Raw genomic sequence first — 25,739 nt, 5'->3', positions numbered from 1 at the left:
CGACAATGGGAAAGTCAAAGGAACTCAGCACATACAGTATCTGTAAAAAACTAATCATTGACTTGTACAAGACAGAAAAATCACTTGGAACCATTTTAAAGCAGCTTAAGGTCCCAAGAGCAACTGTGCGGACAGTTGTTCGTAAGTATTAAGTGCATGGCACAGTTTTGTTACTGCCATGATCAGGAAGAAAACGTAAGCTATCACATGCTACTGAGAGAAAATCGGCCAGGACGATCAAGAGTCAACCGAGAACCACCAAAAAGCAGGTCTGCAATGAATTGGAAGCTGCTGGAGCACAGGTGTCATTGTCCACAGTCAAGTGTGTTTTTCATCGCAATAGACTGAAAGGCCACCATGCAAGAAGGAAGCCCTTTTCCAGAAGCAACACCTTTAAGGCTTGTCTAAAGTTTGCTGCTGATCACATGGACAAGACCTTCTGGAGGAAAGTTCTGTGGTCAGATGAAACATGAATTCAGCTGTGTGGGCACAATACCAAGCAATATGTTTGGAGGAGAAAAGCTGAGGCCTTCAATCCCAGGAACACCAGGCCTACCATCAAGCATAGTGGTGGTAGCATTATGCTCTGGGCCTGTTTTGCTGCCTGTGGACCTGGTGCTTTACAGAGAGTAAATGGGACAATTGAAAAGGAGGATTACCTCCGAATTCTTCAGGACAACTTAAAATTATCAGCCCGGAAGGTTGGGTCTTGGGCGCAGTTGTGTGTTCCAACAGGACAATGACCCCAAACACATGTGAAAAGTGGTAAAGGAATGGCTAAATCAGGCTAGAATTAAGGTTTTACAATGGCCTTTCCAAAGTCCTGACTTAAACCCCATTGAGAACATGTGGACAATGCTGAAGAAACAAGTCCTTGTCAGAAAACCAACAAATTTAGCTGAACTGCACCAATTTTGTCAAGAGGAGTGGTCAAAAATTCAACCAGAAGCTTGTGGATGGCTACCAAAAGCGCCCTATTGCAGTGAAACTTGCCAAGGGACATGAAACCAAATATTAACATTGCTGTATGTATACTTTCGACCCAGCAGATTTGGTCACATTTTTTGTAGACCCATAATAAATTCATAAAAAAAATAACTTCATGAATGTTTTCGTGACAAACAAGTACAGTATGTGCTCCAATCACTGTATCACAAAACAATAAGAGTTGTAGAAATTATTGGAAAATCAAGACAGCCATGACATTATGTCTTCACAGGTGTATGTAAACTTAAAGTTAAAGTACACATGATTGTCACACACACTAGGTGTGGTGAAATTTGTCCTCTGCATTTGACCCATCCCCTTGTTCACCCCCTGGGAAGTGAGGGGAGCAGTGAGCAGCAGCGGTGCCGCACCCGGGAATCTTTTTTGGTGATTTAACCCCCAATTCCAACCCTTGATGCTGAGTGCCAAGCAGGGAGGTAATGGGTCCCATTTTTATAGTCTTTGGTATGACTTGGCTGGGATTTGAACTCACAACCTACCGATCTCAGAGCGGACACCCTAACCACCTGGCCATGCCCAAAATTATTAAATTATTCATACCCCATGTACATTTTACTTTAATTCAACCAGCAAGTTTTGTCTTAAGTGGAAATAAAACCGGCATCTCGCAGAAGATAATATAACAATGTACCAGAGACATCATGGTGGGAAAACAATGTTTGTCAGATTTGATTTACATTTGAAGAAAAAGTGGCACGTCCAAAATTATTCATTACATTTGCAAACTGTCACAGTCCATGGGGCAAATTCAAAGTTGAATCCTATTCCAAATAGTTCAAGCTGTTCTAAAGCATCGTAATTGGCCCGATTTATAGGAAATAGCTGTTTCAATCTACTAAACAGGTGAAAAACAGCAGCTCTCTGCAGTTGGTTTGTGGACAGTCTTGGTTAAGACAAAATACCTCACTAAGGACCTGTGGCTGTGCGTTGTGGCTCCTCACAAGTCAGGAAAGGGCTACAAGTCTAAATGTTTTCATGTTCCAGTGGTGACAGTGCAAAGTAATATTAAAAAATACAAGACGTTTCACACTGTGAAAAAGGACGTGGTCAGAAGCCAAAAGTGACACCTGTGCTGGCCAGGAGGATAGTGAGAGAGGTGAAAAACAATCCAAAGATCACTATCTTATTGGGAAATCTGGGCTATACTGGTGGCAACATCTCAAAGCAGACAGTCCAATGAACACTGCACTGGGTTCCATGGATGCAGACCATGAAGGACATCCCTTCTGAATGACAAGGCACACTAAAGCCCTTTTGTCATTTGCAAATGCACATCTGGACAAAAAATAAGAGTCTTCTGTTTTATGTACAGATGGAATAGAAATTGAATTGTTTGGCAAAATTATATATCATTCATTTGGCGTAAAAAAGAGAAACCTCTACCCTAAGAGCACCATTCCTACTGCCAAACATGGTGGTGGGAACCTAATGCTTTGGAAGGGTTTTTCAACCAATGGACCAAGGAACCTAATCACAGTAAACAGCACCATGAAATAAGAGCAAAACATCCCGATTCTCAACAACAACATCAGGCAGTTTGCAGAGAAACTTGGCCTTGGGCCCTAGTGGACATTTCAACATGACAACGACTCAAAATACCAGTGGAGACATGCAAAAAGCTGGTCAGCAATTAAAGGAAGTGTTTGATTTATATAATATTAATCAATCAATAATAGCCAATAAAGGCTTTTTGATTGATTATTGAGATGGGTCTGAAAAATTTTGTACATGCCATAATTTCGGGCTGGATTGTATATATTATTATTTATACATTATAGTGTCTACAAAGTATGCAGTTTTTTTTTTTTTCTTTAATAGAGACTTTAGTCAAGGCTAGAACCAATCATTCATGTTTACATTTTTTCTTATGGGGACTGTGCTTCACTATATGAACTTTTCGGTTTGCGAACCATGTTGAAGAACCAATTAAGTTCACAGATTGACATTCCATTGTAATTAATACATTTATGGTATGTTTTCTAATGGAATAGTTAATACTTTACAGGTACTCAACCACAATACCTCCATAATCACGTTGTGCATTATTATTTACTAAAGGTCTACTGAAACCCGCTACTACCGATAGTTTATGTATCAATGATGGAAATATTAACATTGCAACACATGCCAATACGGCCGGTTTAGTTTACGAAATTAAATTTTTTAAATTTCCCGCGGAGTTTCCTGTTCAAAACGTCGTGGAATGATGACGCGTGTTTGTGACGTTATTGGTTGGAGGGGACATATTAGCCAGCACCACTTAAGGCTAAAAGTCGTCTCTTTTCATCGCGCAATTACCCAGTATTTTGGACATCTGTGTTGCTGAATCTTTTGCAATTGGTTCAATTACTAATGGAGAAGTCAAAGTAGAAAGATGGAGGTGGGAAGCTTTAGCCTTTAGCCACACAAACACACTGTGTTTCCGTGTTAAAATTCCCGGAGGTGAAGCTTTACTATGAATCGGAGCGGTCAAGCGAACATGGTTTCGGTGAGAAAATTGTGGTAAAAAGTCGCCTCTTATCAGAGATCAGCGGAGCTTGCGCTGTCCATGCAGCTGCCGTGACTTCCCTCAGAGACTGGCGTCAACACACCCATGGACACACCCCTCCGACTATCAGGTACTATTTAACTCACTAAAACACTAGTAACACAATAAGCAGATAAGGGATTTCCCAGAATTATCCCAGTAAATGTGTCTAAAAACATCTGAATCGCTCCCAATGCAATCACCTTTTTTTTTTAAACTTTATTTTAATTTTTTTTTATATTTTTTTCAAGTCCTTCACTATCAATATCCTCATCCACGTATCTTTCATCCTCGCTCAAATTAATGGGGAAATTGTCGCTTTCTCGGTCCGAATAGCTCTTGATGCTGGAGGCTCACATTATAAACAATGTGAGGATGTGAGGAGCCCTTACACCGGTGACGTCATCGTCTGCTACTTCCGGTAAAGGCAAGGCTTTTTTATTAGCGACCAAAAGTTGCAAACTTTATCGTTGATGTTCTCTACTAAATCCTTTCAGCAAAAATATGGCAATATTGCGAAATGATCAAGTATGACACATAGAATGGACCTGCTATCCCCGTTTAAATAAGAACATCTCATTTCAGTAGGCCTTAAGTCGCATCACAGCCTGGTTTGTAGTTGCACTAGTTGCCGTAGTAACAGTACCCACTTACTTGACCTGGGCTTCAGCCTGCATGTAGATGAACTCCCACTTCCTGGCAAAGGCTCTCTGGAGCCGAGCGAGGTTCTCCTGTCAGACAGAGAACACAATTGCAATGGTAACAAATGTAGGTACAATAATTCACCCACCCGATGTGCATATTTGAAAGTACCACTTGTTAAACAGTAAAAGGTTTGAATGCATTCATAACATAACATGATGCCACAATTCAAAAGGTATTTATCTTCTCCATGATGCGATTGAGAGCTGTCATGGTCACAGGCATCAGAGTGTGACCTTTGAGAGGTTGTTCTCTGTACCCCAAGCAGGACAAACAAATCAATAACAGGTTAGAAGAGAAATCCGCTACCTACCGCTTCGTAATCGGCCAGCTCCAGCCTGGTCTTATTCTGCATGGTCCGCTTGCACAGGTAGATGGCTGTAGGGATTGCAACAATGATACTTCAGTGCCCAATGCTTGCATCTTACACATCTATCTAACCAGTGTTCAACATCTGATACTTTAGGAAGATCAGGTAAAATCTGAAAAGTCAGTGAGTTAATCAGCATCAGTCATGTTCATCAGGCTGAATGAAGGGCAGCGTGTGAAATGGTGACTAATCCTGTTGACAGTGTACACTTACTGGTGGTACTGTTGGTTTTTGTCCTTTAGTACGTGCTGTGATCACTCAACCTGTGCACCATCACTTTCTGCCAACATTTGCTCATTTTAAAATGCTTTCCAAGACAAACCATGAATGCATTTTCCTACGTACTGTGCAGTGGAGCCGCGACTTAAAAACCCCACTGTTTGTGAACTTTTCGATTTATGAACTATTAGATTGAGCCAAACAATTAATACAAACAATAAAATACATACAATACTCTTGGAACACTCCCTTAATGCACATTTAAGTAAAGGATCTCAAACCTGAGACCTCCAAGCCCATATTTTGTGGCCCTTTACTAAACATAATTTAATGTAAGCACTGCTCGTGCAACCAAGGCGGCTAATACTTAAATATTTTACTAACATACCGTAAATTCCAGACTATAAGCTGCTACTTTTTTCCTACACTTTGATCTGTGCGGCTTACAGGGCGGAGCAGCTAAATATGGTTAATTTTCTTTTCGCTGGCGGCTATAATACATTTTAATTCATTTAAAAAAACAAGCAAAAACACATTGTTTGTGCTACAGCGCCATCTTTTGGACGAGTTCCCTCACAGCAGGTGCTGCAATGTCCTTTCATATAGCGGAAGCGCTTTTTTTTTTTTTTTTTTAACCAAAATGTCGTTCAGTCTTTTAGCCGTCCTTAGCATTTCCACTCGAATGGATTCTTCATTCATGACTCCAAGCAACGTTTTTAAGTTTTGCAATAAAACTAAATCTATTCTTACTTTCTAAACCCCACAATTTGTGAAGTTTCAGATTTGCGAACTATTAGATCGAACCAAGTATATAACCGTTTATGAACACTTTATTCATGCATTTTGTGCTTGCTCCTATTGAAAAGATTGATGAAGCCGGCGTCGTACCATAGCAAGTTTTTAAATGTAATGAGAATAGACTATTCTGACAAAAGATGCCACAGCGAACCTAATTCCCAGCAGACGATAAGACTACCTCTTGTTCAGTAGTGCCTCTTCAAAGAGCGCACATAGTCAGCCCCTCCCCACGACTCCTTTCTCCCCTCTGTCTGCTCCTTCCTCTCTTTCTCTCGTCAGCTGGTCGTTTGCTTATGTTAATGTACTGTTAGTGGATTTAACTTTTTTAAAGGAGTCATTTAAAACAACTTCCTTGTGGTCTACATAACAAGTAATGGTGGTTCTTTGGTCAAAATGTCGCACAAATCATGTTTTACAGACCATCTTCAAATCGCTTTCTGACCGTCTCTTCAGGATGCACCGTTTTGTGGGCGGTTTTATATATGTGCTTCCACTTTGACAACATCTTCTCTTCGTCATATTTGATGTAGTTTTTAGCACTTCAACAGCGAGTCTACTGGCAGATAAGTTCAAACTATACGCTACTCTGTATTACAAATGGCAACAGTGGAGGGTGCATGTAGGAGTCAGTATAAATTATAAATATCTCAAAACCCGCACGGTTTGATTTCAAATATTCACAAATTATGCAAATCCCAAATACCAAACAGTGGGTAACAATAGGTAAAAGCATTTGTTTTACATATTAGGGCCCCATAAATGTCTATTATTGAAGCAATATAGTTGTGAAAATTAAGGATTTTCGTGATTTCTGATCATTTGTGAGGGCACCAAAGGGACTATTGTGTGTTGGCAGAGCAGCGCATACAGTTTAATTTTTTTGGCTTGTTAATGAAGAGCTGGTTAATACATCCCCTCCCCTCCTGTTTAAAATACAGAACTGTACACCACTTTGTATTGTGTTCAAAGTGAACAAACCTTCACTAAAATATGAACTTATGTCAACATTGGAAGAAATATTCATATTTATATTGTTTCTTATGGAGAAATGTTCTTCAATATATAATTTTTTCGAATTACAAATTTACATGTGTAAATTGAGGTTCCACTGTATGTCCGACTATCCCACATGGTTTGCTACTGTACCTGGTACCACCTCTCTAGAACCACGTCATCACTTCTGGTGCTGTTTCTGCAGTCAGCAGTGTGCACCCTGATATAAATGATGCAGTCAATGGCAATGCAATGCCTTTGTTTGTGTTTTGTCATGTTCATTCACACTTTATGAAGTTTATTACAAAAAACAAATGAATTGTTTTCTCTGATCGGAATCAATGACATTAAAAAAAAAAGTTTACTATACTGGCTAGTAGAGATGGGTCATACCAGGAGTGCCCATTAGGTCTATTGCGAGCTACCGGTCGATCGCGGAGGGTGTGTCAGTCAATCGCCAGTCAAGCTTTACAAAAATACAACAAAGAATTTGCGATCATCAATCTTCAGTATGACATCAATTTCACATACACGGCAGACCGAGGACCTTGTGAGATGACGCTGGCTGCTACGAGCTTTGTATTATGAAAATAACGACCAGCAGGAAGGCAAGAAACATTTTTTATTTCAACAGACACACTTGATGTCAAAACCCTAAAGAATAAGCGCACAGTTCCTAGCAATCTAGGAGTTTGCCGTCAATGTATTTCTAGTAAAGTGTATAAAAACAAGTATAGAAGCTCGACAAATAAGATGCCAAAAACCACCTACTTTCATGTGGTGTTGGACATAAAGGAGCAACTTTTTTCTGTCCCACAACGTGCAGTCAAAAATGTGGAACTTAACACTATTGTGATTCTTGTCTGATTCCAAATTAAGTCAAATCAAGTCATCAGAAACAGGAAATACACTAATTTATATTATTGTCTTCGTGAAAGAAAGGAATCTATATGTGTTAAACATCCTTGTATTATTATCAAACACATTTAAAAATGTTAACAAAAAACATCTGTTTCATAAATAAATAAATATAAATTAAAAATATGAGGTATATCACCTCGACTTCATTAACTGGTGAATGTGAAATGCCGTATATATCATGTGACTGGGCCAGCGCACAAAGGAAGTGCCGCTCTGTACCTCTCACTATGTTCGTGTATACAGCGGCGTTTTAAAAAGTCATAAATGTAACTTTTTGAAACAGATACGGATAATTATGAAACCGATAAGTGGAAGCCTGATTTATGAACATTGTACAGATTTATCATTTTACAAAAAGCAGACCGAATTAAATATGCTCTGCTGCACCAATTTTTCATTCACTCATTTTGTGCCCGGCAGCACAGCCATTGTGGACAGGGTGATCGATCTTTGGTGCTCGTCCAGTCAGCATAGTGCTACTCTTAGCTCCGGTACTCAGTGCTACACGGTGTGCTTTTTACGTAATGTTCAGCCCTTTGCAGCATTTTTCTAGTGTGTCTTGTATGAGTACAAAGAAATCAATCAACATGTGATTTTACACGTTCAGGAAGCACCCACAGCGTTGCCGACATTGCCCACTCCCTCTTCCCTCTTTTTCACTGCACACCTAGAAAAATAACCGGCAAAAGCGGTAAAAAACGGATGGATGGATGGATTCTTATGCGTGTCAGCAAGTGAGAAAAAAATTCAGCTATGTTGTTTTGACTTTGTTATTAAATAGAAAGTTGATCCTTCACCCTCTTATGTTTATTTACGGTGTAACATGGACTTTTGTTGAGGTTGGAACGCACAATATTTCTTTTGTATAAATTTGCTTCAAACATACACTTTTCTACTTTCGAATCCAGTTTTTGTAAATTGGGGTTCCATGTAATTTTAATTGCAGGTCCATTTTAGTAGCTTCTTTAAGTCATCAAATGGCACTAATATAAAAAAAGTAACAGCATCAGAGCAGTGTAAATACAGCTATTAAGTGTGCCACACACTCTGTGTTTTTATTTACCCATTACTACTGAGTAGTATAATTAATAGGCTTTCATATCAGTCCCTTCTGAATTTTACAGGCGTATTTGTGAATTGAATTATATTTATATAGCGCTTTTCTCTAGTGACTCAAAGCGCTTTACATAGTGAAACCCAATATCTAAGTTACATTTAAATCAGTGTGGGTGGCACTGGGAGCAGGTGGGTAAAGTGTCTTACCCAAGGACACAACGGCAGTGACTAGGATGGTGGAAGCGGGAAACGAACCTGCAACCCTCAAGTTGCTGGCACGGCCACTCTACCAACCGAGCTATGCCCCCCGTGCTTTACGGCTATTTCAACAACATTACCGCGTATTGGTGTTAGGTGGGAAATAATAATCCAGCAAATTTAACAAAAGGAGACAAAAAAAAACATTCTTGCCCTTCAAACTCTATATATCAGGGGCACCAACCTTTTTGAAACCAAGAGCTACTTCTTGGGTACTGATTAATGCGAAGGGCTACCAGTTTGATACACAATTTAATAAATTGCCAAAAATAGCAAATTTGCTCAATTTACCTTTAATAAATATATATATATATATATATATATATATATATATATATATATATATATATATATATATATATATGTATATATATATAAATGGGTATTTCTGTCTGTCATTCCGTGGTACATTTTTTTTCCTTTTACGGAAGGTTTTTTCGTAGAGAATAAATGATGAAAAAACACTTATTTGAACGGTTTAAAAGAGAAGAAAACAGTAAAAAAATAATAATTTTGAAACATAGTTTATCTTCAATTTCGACTCTTTGAAATTCAAAATTTAACCGAAAAAAAGAAGAGAAAAACTAGCTAATTCGAATATTTTTGAAAAAGTTTAAAAATGAATTTATGGAACATAATTAGTAGTTTTTCCTAATTAAGATTAATTTTAGAATGTTGAAGACATGTTTTAAATAGGTTAAACTCCAATCTGCAGTTTGTTATAATATATAACAAATTGGACCAAGCTATATTTCTAACAAAGATCAATCATTATTTCTTCTAGATTTTCCAGAACAAACATTTTAAAATAAATTCAAAAGACTTTGAAATAAGATTTAAATTAGATTTTATAGATTTTCTAGATTTGCCAGAATAATTATTTAGAATTTTAATCATAATAAGTTTGAAGAAATATTTCACAAATATTTTTCGTCGAGAAAACAGAAGCTAAAATGAAGAATTATATAAAAATGTATTTATTATTATTTACAATAAAACACATTTTTACTTGAACATTGATTTAAATTGTCAGGAAAGAAGTGGAAAGAATTTAAAAGTTAAAAAGGTTTTTGTTTAAAAATCCTAAAATCATTTTTAAGGTTGTATTTTTTCTCTAAAATTGTCTTTCTGAAAGTTATAAGAAGCAAAGTAAAAAATAAATGAATTTATTTAAACAAGTGAAGACCAAGTCTTCGAAATCTTTTCTTGGATTTTCAAATCCTATTTGAGTTTTGTCTCTCTTAGAACTAAAAATGTCAAGCAAAGTGAAACCAGCTTGCTAGTAAATAAAATACATTTAAAAAATAGAGGCAGCTCACTGGTAAGTGCTGTTATTTGAGCTATTTTTAGAACAGGCCAGCGAGCGACTCATCTGGTCCTTACGGGCCACCTTGTGACCCCTGCTATATATTTTAAAACATGCTGCCACAAAGAATGTTTTAAAGCATTAGAACTGCTCATTTCAGAGGATTTCAAAAAGATGTTGAGCACCATAGTAACTGTATTTCAATAAAACAGTCAATAAACTTCAAGGTTCTGTAGAGAGTAACAACTGCCTTATTTTCCTCTTAGATGAAACATTAGACCGCAGCCACGTCACATCTGAGTCATCTTACTTATTTTTGTGTGTGCAGGCATTAATGAGTCACAATTAAAATTAACAAACAATGTTTACCATAGTCTGTGTTCTCAGGCTCCCAACAATTAGAAGGCCAGAAATACGGTGCCTGTGGAAGAAAACAGCAACAACACATGACTCATTAATATACAGTATGTTCATGGCTCCATTTCCTTTTATCTTATAGCATCACCGTGATTGGCCAAAAAACACTTTGACTTACATAAGACACTTAAAATGCATGTTATTTTATGTTGTGTTCTATAATGTTTTTTTTCGCATTAAAATAAAAATGCATCTAACATTTTTCTTAGATAGCAACAGCATGTCCTTTTTATGTTTGAATAATAATGACAAAATAAGATTCAGAATTTGCATGCAATTGTAGTCGTGTTTATGCCTTTGAATATAGCAGGGATAGTCTACTAAATTGTTTTGGGGGACACATTTCCAGACAGCCATGGACAAGGGGCCAGACTTATTTTGAATAGTCCAGAGAACCAGCATCTTCCACAGTGGACATTTTTTGTGTGAGAGTTACAGGAGCGCTCTGCTGTTTTTAAGGACCTTCTGCAAAAAAGCTGGTCAAAGAACTTTCTCTGACAGCCTTTTAGAGTTTTTAAGAATTTGCGGCAAAAAAGAAAAAAGAAAAAAAAAGAGGACTTCATATGAAACCTTGAAGAACACCACTAGTATAACTACAGAAGTTGAACAAATGACTACTGTTTAGGGCTGGGCGATATGGACGAAAAAGTATATCTCGATATATTTTTACTTAAATTCAATATTCAATATATATCTCGATATACTGTATTTTCCAGTGAAAGTATACATATAAAGATATTAATTTTTGAACGACATTCATTGAAATTGAAATGAATGACAACTGTAAACAGTCATTGGCTCTTTTATTAACCCACTACGTCAAGATGGGTATTAACTAGGGGTGTAACTGTACACAAAAATTTCAGTTCGGTACGTACCTCGGTTTTGAGGTCACGGTTCGGTTCATTTTCGGTACAGGAAGAAAACTACAAAATATAATTTTTTGGGGTTATTTATTTACCAAATGTGTAAACAATGGCATAACATACATATATACACAGGGTTCATTGCCAGGGTTAATGTGGTCTACATGTATCAAATAAAAACTAAATAAGATTAGGCTCAGAATGGTTTCTTAACAAAACCTTTCTACATATAAAGTGCTTTTTTTGATTGATTGATTGAGACTTTTATTAGCCTGGCTAACTTGGCAGTAAGAGGATATATGGGCTCATTGTTCTTCCACCATATAAGTGGGTCAAAATCTAGTTTTTAATGCAATATTGACTTAAATCTGCTGCTATAAAAACATTTGTTATTGCTTTAGCCCTGCCTGACTCGCCGAGGAGAGGCTGCTTGAATGCGGTGGTGACGCTTCAAATGTGTTATGAGAGTAGCGTATGTGTGTGTGTGGCCCTTTATATGTGACAGCTTGTGACGTCAGTGAGTGTGTGGGCGAGCGAGGTGAGGGAGCTTAGGCGAGTGCGGGGAGTGTCTGGTGTTTTGTTGGATTGGCTGTGTGCAAGACCTCAATAAAGCCACGATTTGCAACTAATCGCCGGACTCTTCATTTACCCTGGAGTCCGGAGCTGTGGAGACCCACTGCCGGGTAGAGTGAAGGGTGTTGCTCCCGAGAATACATCAGCCCTGGAGGAGTGTTTCCCCTGCGTTCCTCGACTACTGAAGCAGGAAAGGTGCAACACATGTTTGACGTGTTGTCAGTAGCAGCTGTTGAACAATATCGGCAAACCTCCGTCCTCCATTGTTGTATCACGCAGCTAAAGTGTTCCCAAACGGGAGATCTTAAAGAGGCAGGAGGGTCTTCCAGCTCTGGCTTTTACATGTTGTCCTAGCCCGGTCGCTGCTAGCATGTGCACTCGTTCGGTACACCTCCGAACCGAACCGAAAACCCCGTACCGAAACGTTTCCATACAAATACAGGTACCGTTACACCCCTAGTATTAAGAGCACAGAAAATAAACTGTTTAAGTAGCACAGAATTACATAACACTAAAAAAAATTGAGAAATATTATTTATGCGTAAAATAAATAACATAGCTGTGCAAATAATACACAATGTATCAAATTAAGATAAAAAATACATTTACAGGCATGGTCTTTTTAATTCCCAGTCGACGATGCAATGCAGTGGTTCTCAACCTTTTTTCAGTGATGTAAACCCTGTGAACATGTTTTTCATTCTAGTACCCCCTAATCAGAGCCAAGCATTTTTTGATGAAAAAAAGAGATGAAGTAAAATACAGCACTATGTCATCAGTTTCTGATTTATTAAATTGTATAACAGTGCAAAATATTGCTCATTTGTAGTGGTCTTTCTTGAACTATTTGGAAAAAAAGATTAAAAATAACTAAAAACTTGTTGAAAAATAAACAAGTGATTCAATTATAAATAAAGATTTCTACACATAGAAGTAATCATCAACTTAAAGTGCCCTCTATGGGGATTGTAATAGAGATCCATCTGGATTCATGAACTTAATTCTAAACATTTATTCACAGAAAAATAAATCTTTAACATCAATATTTATGGAACATGTCCACAAAAAATCTAGCTGTCAACACTGAATATTGCATTCTTGTATTTTTTTTTTCACAGTTTATGAACTAACATTCATATTTTGTTGAAGTAGTATTCAATAAATATATGTATATATATATATATATTTATAAAGGATTTTTGAATTGCTGCTATTTTTAGGATATTAAAAAAAAAATCTCACGTACCCCTTGGCATACCTTCAAGTACCCCCATTTGAGAACCACTGCTCTAAGGTGTGTACCTGAGAAATGTGTTTAAAAAGCTTGGATGCTAACATAAGCATGCATCAAGTACCAAAATATGACTTAAGTTCATACCTACAAAATTTGCGAGAAAATTCAAGATAGCACACGAATGTTAGCATGCTAACAGGTATCATTCAGTAACAAAATATTTGACGCTGAGGTGTATATCTATAAAATTAGCTGATAAAGCAAGCATACTAATTTTAGCATGCTAAAAATGCTAAGTATAACATGAGTTACGTACCAAAATATATTACTCTGAGGTGTGTACCTGAGAAATGTGTTTAAAAAGCTTGGACGCTAACGTTAGCATGCATCATGTAGTAAAATATGACAGAGATATACCTACAAAGTTAGCTAAAAAAAAAAAAAATCCAGCATACTAATATCAGCATGCTAACAGGTAACATTCGTCAAGAAACAAAATATTTGATGCTGAGATGTACTGTATATCTACAAAATTAGCTTAAAAAGATAGCATACTAATTTTAGCATGCATCCAAGATTAATTTGTCAAGTAAAACATCTGACGCTGAGGTGTATTCCTCCAAAATAAGCAAAAAAGCTAGCAAACTGATATTAGAATGCTAACGATGTACTGTTGCATTTGAAATAATTGTATTGTTGATAAAAGGTAATTATTGTTATTATTCATAATCAATAGTGCTATTGCTGTTTGTATTGCTCCTTTTGTAGTATAATTATGTCCATCGTCATTTCTGTTTGATCAATATTTACTTCACTAATTGCTTCTTTGCTTTCACTTTTACTATCATATTTATGCATATCCTATTTGCTGATGTTGTTCTGTTGTTATTGATGTGTTTGTTGTTGCTGTCACTGTCGTATACCTGCAATTTCCCCCTCTGTCTTCCTTTTTTCCTCTTTCTATCCCCTCCTAGTCCAGCTGCGCCAAATAATAATACAAATCCATTTAATAAAGTCAAATACAAATAAGGCAACAAGAGAAGTGTCCCACACTTGTCTTTTGTAAAGTAAATCTGTACAGCCGATATGGGCATCTACATCACCAATATGATTTGCCTAAGCAGCTGGATAGGACAAAAAAAATCAAAAATCAAAAATAGAGATGCTAGCGATTGTGCAGCAGGCTGTTAAAAAATTAGCTACGGGCCGTACAATGGACACCCCTGGTCCATACCTTTCACACAAAACACGGCAAAGTGTAATATTGCCTTAACGGTGTATGCTTTCACACAAGGCCAAGTCATCCCACACTCAGATTAAATATAAAAGTTCACTTACTGTACAATCTAGCATGGTTTTTTTATCAGTGAAATGGAGTTGTTATTTTTAGAGCTGCATTGTACAGTAAATATCCAAATCAAGACAATTTTACATCCTTTTCTGCATCAAGCTTACTGGTTCTTAGGCCAAGTCGTAAAAGACAAAAACAACTTTGCAGAAAAACGTACCCGCCAAACCTTCCGTCTTCATTAAAGCGATGGCCTTTTCAGCAAAGTAAAGATTGCCTCGCACTACTTTCTGTACTGTAAGAGTGTAAAAGACAAAAGATGAACTTGAACAGAGACTAAATTGCTGCCTCCAAATCATGTCGTGTGAGAACAATCCTGGAGCTTTGCAAAGGCGAGGGAACATTTCATAATAAAATAATTGTCGCAGGAAAATAAAGCCGGCAGTCAAAGAAGAAGCTCTACTGTTATTCGGTTTTGACACACTTAATATTTGTGTTGACTTGTTATTTTGCCCATAAAATGAAATTTTAATAAACGGTTATTATGGTATGATGCAACAGCAGGCAGCTCTCCTCCTCCTCTTTCTTCTTTCCCCGCTTTTGTCTTGCCTTCCACTCTACTTTGAAGCAACATTCACTGTCGTCAGGTTTTAATTAAATGGCCGCTGCAGCAACAGTGGCTTTTCCAACAAGTCGAAAGCAAACTACGCAAAGATCAATGTAATCTTTCCATGGCCGCCTTTCTCGCTAAAGAACAATGTTCCCTCTTTAATTAGGATTCTCAGGATAAAGCAGTAATTAACATGTGACTACTAGAAGACTGTGTAGTTTGCAAATGTACCTCTTTTTAACTCGGCTGCTACACTACGTCAGTACTGCTATCATTTAAAGGGGAACATTATCACAATTTCAGGTTTAAAACCAATAAAAATCAGTTCCCAGTGGCTTATTTTATTTTTCAAAGTTTTTTAAAAATTTTACCCATCATGCAATATCCCGAAAAACTGCTTCAAAGTGCCTGATTTTCACCATCGCTTAGCCACCCGTCCATTTTCCTGTGACGTCACTGCATGATGCCAATACAAACAAACATGGCGGATAGAACACAAAGATATAGCGACATTAGCTCGGATTCAGACTCGGATTTCAGCGGCTTAAGCGATTCAACAGATTACGCATGTATTGAAACGGATGGTTGGAGTGTGAAGGCAGATAGCGAAAATGAAATTGAAGAAGAAACTGAAGCTATTGAGCCATATCACGACAAACAACGGCAACGAGGACGAATTCGGCGATCGCCTTCTAAGCAAGGATTGCATCTTTTGACCATTGGTGCAACTTGAATCCGTCGATTGGTATGTGTTTGTTTGGCATTAAATGTGGGTGGAGGGAAAGGCTGGATGCAAATATAGCCACAAATGAGGCACAATGATGCAATATGTACATACAGCTAGCCTAAATAGCATGTTATCATCGATTAGCATGCCGTGACCATTGACATGTCTGATTAGCACACTCCACATAAGTCAATTTGAATCCGTCCCTGTTCGTGTTGTTACACCCTCCGACAACACACCGACAAGGCATGATGTCTCAAGGTACGAGAAACAGTCGAAAAAACGGAAAATAACAGCGCTGATTTGACTTGGTGTGAGTAATTTGTTTGAGAAAATGGCAGACTGCTTCCTGTTCTGACGTCACGGGTGAAAGGTAATTGCTCTGACAGCGAACAATTGAAAGGCGTTTCAATCGCCCAATTTACCCTTTTAGAGTTCAGAAATCGGTTAAAAAAAACATATGGTCTTTTTTCTGCAACATCAAGGTATATATTGACGCTAGGGCTGGGCGATATATCGATACATACGATATATCGCAGGTTTGTCTCTGTGCGATATAGAAAATGACTATATCGTAATATTCGATTATATGTTCTCACACCGTTGCTTTGAGCTGCGTGCATTACATTACTGGCGTGTCTCACTCCTTCTCGTCTGTCCTTCTCACACATAAGCCCGCCTTCTTGCATACGTCACATACTGTCGCGCATATAGCGTCACACGCTCTCGCCGGGAGCTAACGTTAGCTTGGCTAACGTTAGCTGAGGTAGGTCGAGTTGCTTTTAGCTGCGTGCATCACACAATTGGCGTTTCTCACTCCTCCTCGTCTCTCATTCCGACAGATACGGAAAACAAGCCCGCCTTCTTACAAACGTCACATACTCTCGCTAGTCTAGCGTCATAGCTCTCGCCGATCAGAGAGAGAGAGAGATGGTGTGAAACTTATCACAAATGGAGGAAGAACAATAAATGCCCAACAAAAAGAGCAGGGGGTCCATCATCTGGCGGTGGTTTGGCTCCAAATGGGAAGATATTCAGCAGAAAACAGCAATATGCTGTTCAATGTATATACTATGATGATTAACCTGTGTGATGACTGTATTATGCTGATAGTATATATTTGTACCATGAATTGATTAACGTGGACCCCGACTTAAACAAGTTGTAAAAGCTATTCGGGTGTTACCATTTAGTGGTCAATTGTATGGAATATGTACTGTACTGTGCAATCTACTAATAAAAGTATCAATCAATCAATGCAAAGTATGCAGCAGAAGTGTTACTACAAAAAGGTAGCAACACTATTAATTTGTTCTTTCATTCAAAAAGTCACCTGTGAGAGAATGAAGAGTATTTAATGAATACAGTTTTGGTCGATTGACTTAGTTGTGATTTCCCTCTCTGCATTAAAGTTTAGAAGTAGCATATATTAATGCAGTATGAAGAAGAATGTTTTAATGTAGACACATATAATCATCATACTGCTGTGATTATATGCATCAAGTGTTCATTCAAGGCCAAGGCAAAATATCATAATATATATCGTATATCGCAATATGGCATAAAAATATCGCCCAGCCCTAATTGACGCTTACATAGGTCTGGTGATAATGTTCCCCTTTAATGCTTGAACAATACACACGTCTTTAGCCAGGTGGCGACAGAGCTCAAGCTGCCTAGTCAACACAGTAGAAGCAGCACACAGGAAGTGAACAGAGGAGGAGGGGTGGAGGTTTGTGACAGGAATTGAAAGGAAACAAATTGCGCCGGAAGCAAATGAAGATAACAGGAATTAAAAAGATGAGGAATTATGACGCAGCACACGTAGCATTTGGGATGGCCTGTGGATGGACTGGTGCGGTGTTTAATGCCTAAAAACAGCATGAAACCAAACTTACCAGTATGTTGACTGTTACTGTGTTAGCTCTATAAAAATTCACATTTCAATAAATCTCAGATTTTTTCAATTCAGAGAATCACACCAAATGAGCAGTTTTAAATGTGACAAATTGAGTTCAGAAGCGTAACTGCACTTTTTTAATTTTTATTTATTCACAATTCTTGTATAGGACTAAAACACATTTTTCTAATGCATTCTTATATGTATAAAAGTATGAGGTGGATAATAATACAGTTAATTTGAGTACTCTATTGTGCCCATAAAGCACAATACTCCATTTACATCTCATGATCTGAATATTAACAAAGTATAAAGGATATTGTTATAATATGTGCTAACGCAAACAAATTATTTTTAGCAGTGCCACAGTTAGCCAACTATTAATATTGACATACTGAGCTGCTGCATAGCCTCTGAGTTGGTGAAAGTTAATTGTAGATTATAATTCATGCATCTGACTTGTATCGTAGAATGTTGTGGACATAAACCAAGACGTTGGCTAACTTTAAAATTCAACTTATACCTGACTAGAAAGACACAAAAACACGCTTGCTTTCGGATTATGATTAATTCTTCATCTAAACGAGAAGATATGAACTTTGCATCATAAGTTGGCATCCCAGTGAGAGCACATTGATGTAGTTCATATTTCTTGTTTAGCACTTAGCAATACTGCTACAGGATAATTGGTGTTTCACTAAAGCTGGATTCGTTTCGCACACAGCTTCTAAAACACATAACTCATCCTCAGTATATTCAGGCTAAAAAATATAAGGTTCTAGATCATAATTCGTCCCAAAATAATCTTTTTGGCTCTCATTAGGTCTGCATGTTGTTGGAAATAGGTAACGTTGTGACGCATCTGTGAAATTATAACGTTGTGACGCACACTTAAAATGAGCAAAATATGTAAATATTACATGTTATTATGAATGTGTCTGTTATTACATTACATATTTACTTACAGCATGTATATAAAAAATGGAGGTTTATGGAGGTTTTTAGAGCACTTTATAGAATAGAGCCACTCCCTATGGCTCCATTGTTAGCGTTTATTTACAGATGAGAATGCGTAAAAAGAAAAAAAAAGTGCGCTTGTCACACATGTTTGTGAATGACGTTCAAAATCCCCCCCAAAAAAAGTGCAGCAAAAAAAAGTGCAGTTCCCCTTTAACCTAAGCTATTGCAGAAGTTAGCTCAGCTCATTTTATTCATCTATATCCTGACTATTGCGGCCACTAATATTTCCTCCACCAGTTCAACATAATAGTTTTATTGATTGCTAATTACATGATCATTTATCGAATATTTGTATCGGTACAGTAGAGAATACAAATGTTTTTATGACCTTCTAAATATGCTTATTAACAATTACAGCCCCATAAACTTGAAATGACATCACCGGCTAGCGGGACATCACAAGAAAAAAAAAAAATATATATATATAGAATTATATATACATATATTTTTTCATCTGTACTGTCCAGCCATATGTATATGTGTATATAGTGAGACAGACAGATGGCTAGATAGCCAGGCCAAAATATTGTAACCCAACGTGGCCCCCGAGTCAAAAGCTTTGGGGACCATGGCCCATAGAATTCTCCAAGTGTCATTGCTATGGTGATCATCCGGCGACTAAGTAGAAATACTTTGTCGCATCCTGAGTAACTTTAAATTAGAACTGGGCTTCCATGTGCGCTTGTTAAAGGCCTACTGAAACCCACTACTACCCACCACGCAGTCTGATAGTTTATATATCAATGATGAAATATCAACATTGCAACACATGCCAATACGGCCTTTTTAGTTTACTAAATTGCAATTTTAAATTTGACGCGAAGTGTCGTGTTGAAAATGTCGCGGTATGATGACGCGTATGATGATGCGTGCGTTTGACGTCTCGGGTTGTAGCAGACATTATTTTCCAGCCCGATCCAAGCTATAAGAAGTCTGCTTTAATCGCATAATTACACAGTCCTCTGGACATCTGTGTTGCTGAATCTTTTGCAATATGTTAAATTAATAATGGAGAAGTTAAAGTAGAATGATGGAGGTGGGAAGCTTTTAGCCTTTAGCCACACAAACATCCGGTGTTTCCTTGTTCAAAATTCCCGAAGTTGAAGTTTTAACTATGGATCAGAGCGGTCAAGTGAACATGGATCCCGACTACATGTCAACCGGAAGTTTTCGGTGAGAAAATTGTGGTAATAAGTCTGCTCTTACCGGAGACATCAGCGGTGCCAGCGTCCTCTTGCAGCTGTGTGACTTCCCTCAGAGACTCTGGCGTCAACACACCCATGGCCACACTCCTCTGACTTTCAGGTACTATTTAATCTCACTAAAACACTAGCAACATAATAGAAAGATAAGGGATTTTCCAGAATTATCCCTAGTAAATGTGTCTAATGACATCTGAGTCGCTTGCACTGCAATCGCCTTCTTTTTTTTTTGTAGTCCTTCACTCTAAATGTCCTCATCCACAAACCTTTCATCCTCGCTCGAATTAATGGGGAAATTGTCGCTTTCTCTGCCCCAATCGCTCTAGCTGCTGGAGGCTATGATTATAAACAATGTGAGGATCCCTACAACCCGTGACGTCACACGCACATCGTCTGCTACTTCCGGTCAAGGCAAGACTCTTATTAGCGACCAAAAGTTGCAAACTTTATCGTCGATGTTCTCTACAAAATGCTTTCAGCAAAAATATGGCAACATCGCGAAATGATCGAGTATGACACACAAAATGGACCTGCTATCCCCGTTTGAATAAGAAAATCTCATTTCAGGCGGCCTTTAACATTTCGTGTTGTTAACATTGCATGTAATTCCACATTGCTCACACTAAAGGCGCACGTATACCATGTGGAGGTGATAATGTTAAAGAGGAAGTGAATCAACAGAATTAATCCCCTTTAGCATTAAGTAGTAGCGCACCGGTACTGGTACATCTCATCTTTTGACAATGCTCATGCAAAAGTCTCACCAATGTGGAAACGTGTGATTGATGAGGCAGGAGCTGAAGATGAAAAAGTTGTTTTGCCAAAAGTTGGTCGACATGATTATTGTGGTGTTAGCATTGTTCCCCCTAAACCCGGAAACAGAAGTCCCACTTGGTGATGCTCTTTATCGATGGCCACAACACAATACAAAATAAGACAAATGCTGCACTGTAATATAAATAAGACTTAATTTAAAACCTAATTCAGGTCCAAAATTTGTAAAATATGCTTTATTTTTTACAATCCCCAATATTTGAAGCGCGATGTGGCGAGGGACCACTGTAGTTTCTTTCATGCAAATTAAGTGGTAAATTCTAATGACAATACACATTTTTGTGTAGAATTGTTGCTGCGAGCTAATATGTTAACTTATTTAAGGTGAAGCTAGACACTGTCAAATCTTGCAACTTTTTGGGGGTGTTTTGGAGATATCCTAACGCTACATCTGCTCCTGGGCAGCAGTTACTAAAAACACATTTTTTTGTACTTTTAAGTGCAATGACAAAGTTTCATTCCAGTCAGAGCAGAGAGGAGACACACACCCACTCTGTGCAAAGCTGCCGCAGTGTCTGCCTTGGTTTACAGAGTGAGATGTAAATGTAAATGTTTCATTACTGTCGCTCTTCAAATAATAAAAAGTGTTCATGTTAGTGAGACAGTCAATATATATCGTTCTTTCATGAATATCATAACCCTTCAGTCTTTTGATCAAATTTGACAATGTAAAACAAAGAACTAAACTAAGAATCAACAAAAGAAAACTATATTACAATTTGAATGAAGTGGGGCAGTATAAGTACAGTACCTGGGAGTCCATTTGAACAGCAGACTGGACTGGAAGGACAACTGCAATGCTGTTTACAAGGGCATGAGCAGACTCTTTTTCCTGAGGAAGCTTAGGTCCTTTACAGGCCTACTGAAACCCACTACCACCGACCACGCGGTCTGATAGTTTATATATCAATGATGAAATCTTAAGATTGCAACACATGTCAATACGGCCGGGTTAGTTTATTAACTTGCAATTTTAAATTTCGCGCCAAAGTATCCTGCTGAAACTTTGCGGTATGATGACGCGTGCGCGTGACGTCACGCACTGTAGAAGACATTTTGTTTCAGCACCGTTCCCAGCTATAAGTTGTCTGTTTTCATCGCATAATCAAACAGTATTATGGACATCTGTGTTGCTGAATCTTTTGCAATTTGTTCAATGATTAATGGAGACGTCAAAGAAGAAAGCTGTAAGTGGAAAGCGGTGTATTGTGGCCGCCTTTAGCAACACAAACACAGCCGGTGTTTCATTGTTTACATTCCCAAAAGATGACGGTGAAGCTTTACTATGGAACAGAGGGGTCAAGCGAACACGGTTGGATTGTACCACACACACAAAGTACAGTGTATTATGCAGCTATCATTTTGAAAGATCGTGTTTCGAAGATGGTCCCTTGCGAAGGGCAGAGATGAGCATCACCACCACCCGTCGACTGGTGCTGAAGAAAGGTGCGGGGCCGACCTTCAGGTTGTACAGGTACGACCATATAATCTCACTAAAACACTAATAACACAATAAGCAGATGAGGGATTTTCCAGAATTATCCTACTAAATGTGTCTAATAACATCTGAATCGCTCCCACTGTATAGTCTTTGTTTTTTTTCTAGTCCTTCACTCTCACTTTCCTCATCCACAAATCTTTCCTCCTTGGTCAAATTAATGGGGAAATTGTTGCTTTCTCGGTCCAAATCGCTCTCGCTGCTGGTGGCCATGATTGTAAACAATGTTCAGATGTGAGGAGCTCCACAACCAGTGACGTCACGCGCACATCGTCTGCTACTTCCGGTAAAGGCAAGGCTTTTTTATTAGCGACCAAAAGTTGCAAACTTCATCGTGGATGTTCTCTACTAAATCCTTTCAGCAAAAATATGGCAATATCGCGAAATGATCAAGTATGACACATAGAATGGACCTGCTATCCCCATTTAAATAACAAAATCTCATTTCAGTAGGCCTTTAAAAAAATTTAAAAAAAGAAAAAAAAGTTTCCTCTATTTACCACTTTCATTTCTGTTGCCTTGATAATTGTAGTACATTTACAGCATCATTTTGTGGCACTCCATTGTTGTTCAGACAATTGGTGTCAGAAGTGGAATCATTAGATGCCAAAGAGCTACGGTATTTTTTACGACCTAGAAATTTGTACTATGAGCATACCACGTAAATATTTTATTGTACTTCTTTTCCCCCCTTAAAAGCTCAACTTAATTCTAGTGAAATTACACACATTCATTTTCTTTATCGTCAATGTTCTCTACTAAATCCTTTCAGCAAAAATATGGCAATATCGAGAAATTATCAAGTATGACACATAGAATGGATCTGCTATCCCCGTTTAAATAAGAAAATCATATTTCAGTAGGCCTTTAATGTGTGCAGCAAGCTGTTGGAGATCTTTTATCAGTCTGTTGTGGCCAGTGCCCTGCACTTTGCAGTGGTTTGTTGGGGGAGCAGCACCAAAAAAGGGACTCAAACCGGATTGATAAACTGATACGGAAAGCAGGCCAAACTATTGGCTCGCAGTTGGAGGCGTTTGTGTCAGTGAGGGGACAGGAGGACATTGGACAAACTGCTGGCCATCATGGACAATCCTGCCCACCTACTCCACCAGACAATTGAGGGACAGCAGAGTTCATACTCCAACAGGCTCCTTCAGCTTCCTTCCCGCACTGTGCGATTGAAGAACTCCTCCATTCCACACTCCATCCAGCTGTATAATCACTCCCCATACAGCAATAGATGATATCCGTCTATTAACTGACACCTTCTATGTCAGCTACTTCTCTTTGTTTTGAATGTCTATATTCTACTTTCTGCTGGATCTACTTTCAATTTTTTGCTGGGGCTGCCACATATACTGTAATATTGTACATGGTAACTGGTATATATTGTATATATGTCATAGATAGAATATATCTGATATACTGCACACATATTAAGTTCGCATATATGTTATATCTTATATTGCTATATTCAGTCTATTTATACCTGCATTGTCCTCTCCATCATTGTAACTGTGTTGAACAATTTCCCTTGTGGATCATTAAAGTTTGTCTAAGTCTAATCATGATTTTTATTTTTTTAACTTACTTTGTACAGTGGGGCAAAAAAGTATTAAGTCAGCCACCGATTGTGCAAGTTCTCCCACTTAAAATGATGACAGAGGTCTGTAATTTTCATCATAGGTACACTTCAACTGTGAGAGACAGAATGGGATAAGAAAATCCAGGAATTCACATTGTAGGAATTTTAAAGAATTTATTTGTAAATTATGGTGGAGAATAAGTATTTGGTCAACCATTCAAAGCTCTCACTGATGGAAGGAGGTTTTGGCTCAAAATCTCACGATACATGGCCCCATTCATTCTTTCCTTAACACGGATCAATCGTCCTGTCCCCTTAGCAGAAAAACAGCCACAAAGCATGATGTTTCCACCCCCCTGCTTCACAGTAGGTATGGTGTTCTTGGGATGCAACTCAGTATTCTTCTTCCTCCAAACACGACGAGTTGAGTTTATACCAAAATGGATACATGGATGATACAGCAGAGGATTGGGAGAATGTCATGTGGTCAGATGAAACCAAAATAGAACTTTTTGGTGTAAACTCAACCAGTCGTGTTTGGAGAAAGAAGAATACTGAGTTGCATCCCAAGAACACCATACCTACTGTGAAGCAGGGGGGTGGAAACATCATGCTTTGGGGCTGTTTTTCTGCTAAGGGGACAAGTCAATTTATCCGTGTTAAGGAAAGAATGAATGGGGCCATGTATCGTGAGATTTTGAGCCAAAACCTAATTCCATCAGTGAGAGCTTTGAATGGTTGACCAAATACTTATTTTCCACCATAATTTACAAATAAATTCTTTAAAATTCCTACAATGTGAATTCCTGGAATTTTTTTCACATTCTGTCTCTCACAGTTGAAGTGTACCTATGATGAAAATTACAGACCTCTGTCTTCATTTTAACTGGGAGAACTTGCACAATCGGTGGCTGACTAAATACTTTTTTGCCCCACTGTATGTTTCTCACTACGTTATTCAACTTCCATTGTAATCAAAATTGCAATAGAGACAATGATGTCATCTAGCAACTTTTATGCCAGTCAATAGCTATGTTCCCTACTGAGGAGAAAATGGAGAGATCCGGAGAGATTGAGGACAGTGAGGACGGAGATGTAGAAGAGATAAAAATTGACAACACAGATGCAGAGGATGAGACAGAAGAGCCAGCAGAGAAAAGAGTGGAGATGATTTTCATTTTTAATTTCTGGTTCATTAAGACAATACAAAGCCACAGTGCAGGGAGAGCTGCTGGAGGTGGGGACATCTGTCTTAAGTATAAATCAATGATGACACAGGCCAAGTTGGTGTTAAAAAAGGCCACTTTTTTTGTTCCAAACGGATCTTGCCACTTCTGAAACTTATTAAAAAGGTGATATGATTTTTTGTCTACATTTAAAACACTTCCTTGTGATCTACATGACATGTAATGGTGGTTATTTCATCAAAATGTTGCATGGATTATGTTTTACAGACCATCTTCAAGCTGTTTTCTGATCGTCTCTTCTGGGTGCGCCGTTTTGTGGGCGGCCCTATTTACGTGCCACCACTTCGACAGCATCTTCTCCCCACCATCTTAGTTGTAGTTTTTAGCGCTACCATAGCTATTCTACTGACAGATATAAAGTCAAACTATACGCTCCTTTATTTTAGAAATGGCAACAGCGGAGGATGCATGTGCATGTAGAGCCAGTCTGCCCCACAACATGACGACAGATGAAAAAATGAACTTGACGACAACGTCGGACTACAATGACGTGATCCCACTAAGCACTTCCTTTGGAAGAAGTATGAAGGAAAGCAAGATTACTTTATAAATATATTTGCCGTGCCTCCACTGTTTGATT

At 38.1% G+C, this 25,739-nt stretch overlaps 1 protein-coding gene across 1 annotated transcript in view; it reads right to left on the bottom strand.

Moving 5' to 3' along the window:
* The window catches only part of rgs6 (regulator of G protein signaling 6), a 253,489-nt gene that overhangs the window by 28,878 nt on the left and 198,872 nt on the right, over positions 1-25,739 (bottom strand). Inside the window, 3 exon segments of the mRNA XM_061886160.1 lie at positions 4,190-4,266; positions 4,551-4,615; positions 10,528-10,579. Coding sequence (XP_061742144.1) covers positions 4,190-4,266; positions 4,551-4,615; positions 10,528-10,579 — 194 coding nt within the window.

Source organism: Nerophis ophidion, linkage group LG24, assembly GCF_033978795.1.
Source record: "Nerophis ophidion isolate RoL-2023_Sa linkage group LG24, RoL_Noph_v1.0, whole genome shotgun sequence".
NCBI lineage: Eukaryota > Metazoa > Chordata > Actinopteri > Syngnathiformes > Syngnathidae > Nerophis > Nerophis ophidion.
The sequence above is the reverse complement of the archived record's forward strand: the minus strand, read 5'-3'. Positions and strand labels throughout refer to the sequence as shown.